The sequence below is a fragment of the Neopsephotus bourkii genome, unplaced genomic scaffold (genome assembly GCF_033783945.1).
Source record: "Neopsephotus bourkii isolate Nb327-2 ecotype Australia unplaced genomic scaffold, CSIRO-AGI_Nbou_v1 NB_468, whole genome shotgun sequence".
Taxonomy (NCBI): Eukaryota; Metazoa; Chordata; class Aves; order Psittaciformes; family Psittacidae; genus Neopsephotus; species Neopsephotus bourkii.
This window is the reverse complement of record NW_026900970.1, coordinates 2405-10379: the sequence shown is the minus strand read 5'-3', so window position 1 is coordinate 10379 and position 7975 is coordinate 2405. Positions and strand designations below refer to the sequence as shown.

General features: G+C 56.3%; 1 protein-coding gene across 3 annotated transcripts; it reads left to right on the top strand.

Moving 5' to 3' along the window:
- The first annotated feature begins 4180 nt into the window (after positions 1-4180).
- Positions 4181-7280, top strand: LOC133210557 (olfactory receptor 14A16-like). 3 transcript variants are annotated; one of them, XM_061350019.1, is made up of 2 exons: positions 4181-4284; positions 6163-7280. In XM_061350019.1, the coding sequence occupies exons 1-2, from the start codon at positions 4197-4199 to the stop codon at positions 7161-7163; spliced, it is 1089 nt and encodes a 362-aa protein (XP_061206003.1). In that variant the 5' UTR covers positions 4181-4196; the 3' UTR covers positions 7164-7280. The 3 variants fall into 3 exon arrangements, with proteins under 3 accessions (XP_061206003.1, XP_061206005.1, XP_061206004.1); XM_061350021.1 differs by lacking the exon at positions 4181-4284 and adding an exon at positions 4775-4796; XM_061350020.1 differs by lacking the exon at positions 4181-4284 and adding an exon at positions 5285-5345.
- Positions 7281-7975: the final 695 nt, after the last annotated feature.

Genomic DNA, 7975 nt, shown 5'->3' with positions numbered 1-7975 from the left:
CCTGTTCCGATTTCATCTCCTTTAAAGTCTCAGTTATCCATCTCCATAACGTAGAATACTTCAGGGCTTCCTTTGTCCCTTTACTAATCTCATCCCACAACGCCAGGCCTATACATTCCCAAAGCAAGTATTGAGAGGGTGTTAAAACTAAACGGGCTAGTGACACGCAATCATTAGGTGTCATAACCTCTGACCCAAAAACATAAGCCAAAAGATGTCTCGCTGGTTCAGAGTGAAGCCCGTACTGAGAGACAGTAGCCCGCAGCTGCTGCATTAGCTTCCAGTCGAAAGGACGCCACTGTGCCCCGGGCTGTCCCTGGGGTGTTGTTATGGTCTGAACTGGGAATGCCAATGCCGATGCTGCTTGCCACTCACCCTCCAAAATGGCATCTCTGATAACCCCAGACCAACGACTATTTGCTGCAGTGGCTTTCACGAATACCCCATTAGGAGTTGTCACCTGGACATCCCCCACGGGAATTCCACCCATCTCCCTTATTCCCTTTCCAATGTCCATTACAGACCTTCCTGAGCGTCCTGACTTTTGAGGGGAGAGGGGTCCCGGGGTGGTCTTAGGGGGTTCTCTTGGTACGCTGTTGGGTTCCGAATCGATGTCAGACTCGTCTGTCACATAACGCGGGCGAGTTTCCCGAGGACGAGAGTTGGGGCCCCTTGGTGTGGGTTCGGGGGGGGGGGGTGGAGGGGTCTCCCTTTCCCCCACCTGTGAGGGTTTCTGCAGAACTTTATCAGTTTCCTTGGCCACTTCTTCAGGTGTGTCCTTAATAGGAATAATAACACCCTTGGCTGTATGGCCAATAGATGGTCAAAAACACGTGTATCAGGCGGGGGGGCCCTTCTGATCCCAACAGCTTAGTAGCTGCCATAGCCATCCTCTTCTCTGCCACCATCTGCTGCAGCTGATTTATGACCTCCCTTCAGGTGACCCCCAGGTCTTTAGCAGACTTATTCCCCCCTATGGTAGTGTCCCACAAAGAGTCCCCAATTTCCCTCCATTCAGCAATGCTGAACATTAGCTGTGGGTCCTTAAGATGTCCTTTCTCCTTCGCCCACCGACATAGCTCTCTGAGCGTTTTCGTGCTCACACTGGCCTCTCGCTTAGCAGGTAATTGTTCTAACAGTGTGAGTGCCGCCTCTCGATCCATGGTGGATTTGAGAGCGCGGTCTTACCCGTGCAGGTGTGGGTGCGCAGGCCACATCCGCTGTCCCTCCTAGCCGAGCTTCACTGCTTTTGCCAGTAGCCGAGCTGCGCCGCTTTTGCGAGTAGACGCTTCCTGCACCGCCGGCTCCTCGCCTCCCCCGTCTGTGCCTTTGCTGCAACGGCCGGGCACAGTTTGGAGAAGTCCGAGTCCAACCTCGAGTCCCCGTTCGGGCGCCAAATGCCGGAGGAGCGACCCGAATCGAGAAGACAATCCCAGTATGAGTTACGCTTCTTGTTCCATTTATTGCACAGGCTCACCTAATTTATACCATTGGTGATAGTTTACGTGACAGCCGTACATCTTTCATTGGCTACATAAACCTGTCCACGCGCCTGTCTATACATTGCTATTGGCTAAGCTAAGTCTTACACACATATCTCTGCAGCAGCAGGGTGCGTGCCTTGCGATAAGCGGTGCATTCCTTGTGGCCAGCAAGCTCCTGTTGCAGCGTTCTGCTCACATTTCTTCACTCCAGGCCTCCTCGGCTCAGCTGAGTCAGAGAGAGTTCAAGGCTGTCTCACTCGGCTCTGATCCTGGGGTGTGCAGGCCCTCGTGAGAACAACCATTGCTCCATCCCCCTCCAGGCAGAGGGGTGAGCTCATCATCAGCATCCTCACAGGTAGGATTTAGGGAGAACCCCCCAGCTGCAGCCCCAAAACCTGGCAGGGTCCCCCCATGTCTCCAGTTCTCCCATCCCCAATGATCTGTGGGGTGCTCTCTGGTGGCTGGAGCCCCTGTTTGAGTGCTCTGGTGGTTCCCCAAATTACTCTGCCCCCTGCAGAGCTCGGGCACATTCCCATGAACCCCCAAATCTCCCCAAACCTCCAGTTCCCTTCTGAACCCCAAATCCCCTCCATTCACTGCCATGGGCCAACAGGGGCACTGAAGAGCCAGGGTACCCTGGGACAAAGGTAACCCCTAGCTGTGGGACACTGGGTGTTCCCAAATCCCTGCTCCCTCCAAAGGGAGCTTTGGGGATCTCCTCCAACACCCAAAACCCCTCTGAGCCCCCAAACTCTTCCCCTCAGCACATCTCCACCCTGGGGGAACATTGCTCACCCAAGAGCGACTCAGGGTGCCCTGGGGCCCAGGTCCATGGGAGATCTCCCAATATAATGTGCCTCCTACAGCACGTTTTGGGGAAACCGCCTGAACCTCAAAATGTTCCTTGAACTCCCAAATTCCTCTGAACCCCCAAATTCCTCCCGCTTGTGTCAACGGGGATCCCTAGGGCATCCAATGAGATTCGGCTGTCCTGGGATTGATGGACCCTGCATTCTCAGGAGACAGGGAGTCCCCCAAATAACTGAGCCACCCCGAGGAGTTTTGGGGACCAGCCTGAATCCTCAAAAACCTCCCTGCATTCCCCAAAATCCCCCCAAACCCAAAGCCTGCAGCTCCAAAGCCACCTCGGCTCAGAACAGTGGCACTACCTGCTAAAAAAGGGGTGCCCCCAAAAGTGGTGTTCCCCCAGCACCTGCCTTTGGGGTTCATTAAGAAGCTCTGGGACCCCTAATCCATTGGTGGGACCCCAAGATTGCTTTGGGTTCAGTGGTGAATCCAGTTGGCCAGAGGGGCTGGATCACAGAAAAGGGGCACCCCAATAAGGAGCACCCCAAAACCATGCTGAGTGCCCTAAAAGGCCCTGGAGGCACCCAAAACAATTGTGGTGCCCCCTAAATCCTAGGGTAACCCCAAATCTCCCTGAAGCAGCAGAAAAGCAGGCAGGATCCCCAAGGGGGGGGGCCTGGGGCAGCCCAAAAGTGACCTGCACCATCCCATTGCCCCAGGCCCCCCCACATGAGCCCGAGGAACCAAAATCCTGGAGGGGTCCCCCAAACACCCCCCACTCCAAATAGGGATGCCCCAAAAAAGCTGCTCCCACCCAAAGCCACCAGCCCCAAATTATTTCTTGTTCCCCCAAACCTCACCCCATGGGGCACTGCAAACCCCCCTTCCGGTATCAGGTAGCCAGGGGGGGCAGCCCCAGAGCAGGGTGACGCCTAATGCCGGGTGTCCCCCAAAAAGACCACCAAGGAAGGAGGTCTGGTTGGGGATGTGCAGGAGCACGTGCAGCAGGGACTGGGAGCACTGGGGTATTGAAACCTCAGCAGTATCTGGGGCCATAATGGCCTATATTGGTCTGTACTGGTACAAACTGGTCCGTACTGCTCCATACCGGGATGTGTAACTTTACAGATGACACCAAGTCGGGTGGAGCGTTGATCTGCTGGAGGGTAGGAAGCTCTGCAGAGGGATCTGGACAGGCTGGACCCATGGGCTGTGGCCAATGGGATGAGCATTAGGGTTAAGTGTGGCAGCAGGGCCAGGGCAGTGGTTGTGCCCCTGCACTGGGCACTGGTGAGGCTGCACCTGGAATCCTGGGTTCAGTTCTGGGGCCCTCACTGCAAGAGAGACCTTGAGGGGCTGGAGCGGGGCCAGAGAAGGGAATGGAGCTGGAGCAGGGCCTGGAGCCCAGGGGTGATGGGGAAGGGCTGAGGGAGCTGGGAGGTTCAGATGGAGAAGAGAAGGCTCAGGGGGGACCTGATGGCTGCCTCCAAGTGCCTGAGAGGAGGATGGAGCCAGGAGGGGCTGGGCTCTGCTCCCAAGGAACAAGGGATGGGACAAGAGGAAAGAGGGGAGGCTCAGATGGAGATGAGGGGCACATCCATCCCCAAAGGGTGCTCAGGCATTGGAACAGGCTGCCCAGGGCAGGGCTGCAGGCACCGTCCCTGCAAGTGTTCACACAGCGTGGAGACGAGGCCTCAGTGCCATGGGGCAGTGGTGGCCCTGGCAGTGCTGGGGTAAGGGCTGGACTGGATGAGCTTAAAGGGCTTTTCCAGCCTGGTTCTATTCTAGGATTCTGTGATCCTTTTTGCTGAGGCACCGCTGAACCAGGTATTCTCTGTTGGTGTTCCCTGGGTGAAGGGAGCTGCTCCTGAACCTGGTGAGGTTTGAAAGGTTGTTGTAACGCTGATGGCTCTGCATTTACAGGCATCTGCAGTAGTTTGGGAACTTCACTCTGTCCTTCAGGTAATCTCAGTTCCTCTGCAACTCCCAATAGGTAGGCATGCCATTGTCTGAGTGTGGGTTGTGCAACTGCAACCTGAGAGCCTTTGGGTTCCTTTAGGGGATCCATCCCACTCTTTGGGATACTGTCCAGTCAATTGAATGGATTGAATGGATGGTTTGTACTGCTTGGTCTTGATCAGTGTTCTTGACCAGTGTGCTCTGTTTGTTTTACTGCTGGGACCAAAGACAAGAGTCCCTTTTCCCACTCAGAGGATGTCGGTTCAAAGTCTTTGAAGGAGGCAACTTGAACATGAAAGTTCTTTTTTGGACCATCAGGGCCAGTTTGAACAGGTCACAGGAAGAGCCCTGCTTAGCAAAACCCCCTTCTACTATGGTGAGTGGTGGGGATGTACAGGCCCCAGTGACTGGTCTGGTTTTAATTCCTGTATTAGGTACTTGATTCCTGTATTAGGTATTAATACCTGTATCAGGTGTTCCTGTATTAGGAATTAAAACACAAGAAAGAGGCTGCCTGCAGAAGTGGTTGTGTCACCATCCCTGGAGGTACGTAACAGACATGTTCTACGAGATATAACTGATGTGCTGACTTGCCAGTGTTCGGTTAATGGTGGACTCGATGTTCTTAAGGGACTTTTAAAACCTAAATGGGTTTGATTCTACATTTAGGTCTTTTCCAACCTCAATGGTTCCATGATTCTAAAGGATCTTCTTGCTCAGAGCAAACTCTGTCTCTCCTCAGAGAAATGGCACTGCAGGAAGGCAATGTGTCTGCCAGCTGAGGAGGGAGCATCAGTGCCTGCTCCAGGCTGTTTCCCATGGGGTTCCCTGGAGCCCCAGGGAGCCCTGGGGGGAGCCCAGCGGGGCAGAGGCAGAGCTGGGCCTCTGCTGCTGAGCTGGGCCGGGCTCCTGGGACGCAGATAGATGCTGGCAAGCGGCAGTGCTGCAGAGAGACAGCTCTGCTGAGGAGCAGGGCTGGGGCACTGCCTGCAGGCCCCCAGGGCAGAGCTGCCAGCCTCAGAGAGCTTAAAGGCACTGGGCAGTGGAGGATGCTGAGAGCTCCCTGCAGGAGAAACCTTCCCAGCCCTGTGCATGGTGAGGCTCTGGGTGCAGGGCAATGCAGCTGCAGCTCCTGCAGGGATCTCCTCCAGCTGCTGCCTCGCACAGTGCATGGCATCTGTCAGGAGCTCTCTCTCGGTCTCTCTGTGTAGGTAAGGAGGAGGATGTGCTGCAGAGCAGGGCTTCCCTCTGCACCATGCAGGGCCAGGACAAGGCAGGTCCCTTGTCCCGGGGCTGGCTGCAGGCTGTGAATGTGGGTGTGCAGGCAGGGGTGCCCAGCGCTGCCCTTGCAGCAGGGTCCCTGCAGCCCAGCAGGGACAGCTCCAGGCAGCAGAGCCATGGGCAGGGAGTGGGGGGAAGGTGCAGCCCCGCGCTGGGGAGGGTGCGTTCAGGCAGCTCTCTTGGGGTCTGGCACTGGAGGTGGCTGCTGGCCCTGCTCTGCTGGGCACAGTCCTTTGCTTCTCCTCATCAGAGCTCCGTCATCTGCCCTTTGACATTGGGCACCCCGGCTCTCAGCACAGGGCAGATATTGCCTGGGCATTTGTGTTTGTGTGTGAAGGCATCTAGGGCACTGCAAGTGGAAGCAAAGGGCCAATGGGAAAGGAGTGATGGACACTGGAGCTCTCTGGGGCTATGTACTAAGCTGCAAAGCACTCAGACTTTTTGCCTGATGCAATGCTCTTCTGATTGTATGTATGAAGGAAGCCCAGCGGTATAATGCCATCACTGGTGATGACCCTGAGCCTCTCCTCTCCTCCTATGATGTGCTCAGAGCCGTAAGTGTGTAAATGGAACTTGTGTATCTGACATCCCTCCTGCCCTACCCTGTCCCTGCCCTTGTCTCCTGTTTCAGTGCCCCATGCCCAGAGGCAGCAGATGTCCAACGGCAGCTCCATCACCCAGTTCCTCCTCCTGCCCTTCGCAGCCACGCGGGAGCTGCAGCTCTGCCACTTCTGGCTCTTCCTGGGCATCTCCCTGGCTGCAATCCTGGGCAACGGCCTCATCATCACCAGCACAGCCTGCGACCGGCACCTCCACACCCCCATGTACTTCTTCCTCCTCAACCTCTCCCTGCTGGACCTGGGCTGCATCTGCACCACTGTCCCCAAATCCATGGCCAATTCCCTCTGGAACACCAGGGCCATCTCCTACACAGGCTGTGCTGCACAGGCCTTTTTCTTTGTCTTCTTATATTCAGCAGAGTATTCTCTCCTCACCATCATGTCCTATGACCGCTACGTGGCCATCTGCAAGCCCCTGCACTACGGGACCCTCCTGGGCAGCAGAGCTTGTGTCCACATGGCAGCAGCTGCCTGGGGCACTGGGTTTCTCAATGCTCTCCTGCACACAGCCAATACGTTTTCACTGCCCCTGTGCCGAGGCAATGCTGTGGAGCAGTTCTTCTGTGAGATCCCCCAGATCCTCAAGCTCTCCTGCTCACACTCCTACCTCAGGGAAGCTGGGCTGCTTCTGCTAAGTTGCTTTTTAGGACTTGGCTGTTTTGTGTTCATTGTGGGGTCCTATGTGCAGATCTTCAGGGCTGTGCTGAGGATCCCCTGTGAGCAGGGACGCCACAAAGCCTTTTCCACGTGCCTCCCTCACCTGGCCGTGGTCTCCCTGCTTGTCAGCACTGGTACCTTCGCCTACCTGAAGCCCCCCTCCATCTCCTCCCCATCCCTGGATCTGGTGCTGTCAGTGCTGTACTCGGTGGTGCCTCCAGCAGTGAACCCCCTCATCTACAGCCTGAGGAACCAGGAGCTCAAGGATGCTGTGAGGAAGCTGGTGGCTGGATGTGTTTCAGCAGCCATCCACTGCCTTCTTTCCTCTGCAATGGGCTCCCAGTGTAGGTCATGACAGGCCAAGTCTGTCTTTGCTGCTTTACATCTGGTTTCCTGTTTCAATTTTTGGTGATGTTGTCTTTGTAGAAATGTCAGTTTTCATCTCCTCTACTTAAGTATCCACTCGTGTTGTGTGACCACAGACTGTGTCAATGGGGGGCTGTCATTTTACTTGAGTAAAGTAAATGATCCTGCAGCAGCTTCTTCTCTGTGGTAAGTCCTGCCATGGCAGGAATGAAGGGGAATGAAAGCAGCTTTCTGGCTGCTCCAGCTCTGGGATGGCTGCTCTGTGCCTGGAGCAGGAAGAGCTCCTGGGGAGCTGTTGTGCTGGAGTGGGGAGATGGGATGGCCTGGGGGGGCTGCAGAGCTCTCCGGGTGTCCTGGGCAGGAGAGCAGGGGACACGGGTGCCTCCTTCCCCTTTTGCCCTCCATGTTCACCCCTCTGTGGGGCTGGCTCCTCTCTGCCCCCAGGAGCTGCTGTGCCCTGCACCCGCACTGAGCCTGTGTGTGACTGCCCAGAGCACCCTGCAGTGGGCTCTGCTGTGGGGCCAGCCCCGACCGGGCTGTGCTGGGGAGAGGGCATTGGTGCTGCAGAGCGGGCAGGGGAGGTGGGAGAGCTTGGAGGGAGCTGGGCTGAGCTGGGCAGTACCTGGGAGTGACCAATATCAGTGTCTGTGTCGGACTGCATGGCCATGCATGGGGAGGGCTCACACCAGGGCGCTGTGGTGCAGAGCCAGGGCTTGCGGAAGGGATCTCAGACCTGCAAGTGCAGGACAGAGGAGGCTGGGCTGTGCCCTTGGCGGCAGGAGCAGACCAGGAAGCTGTCCC

Excerpts from the sequence above, each read along its gene's own strand:
- LOC133210557 (XM_061350019.1), top strand. The coding sequence starts at position 4,197 with ATGGCTCTGCATTTACAGGCATCTGCAGTAGTTTGGGAACTTCACTCT. Across the intron at positions 4,285-6,162 it reads TCCTCTGCAACTCCCAATAG|TGCCCCATGCCCAGAGGCAG; the intron begins GTAGGCATGCCA and ends CTCCTGTTTCAG.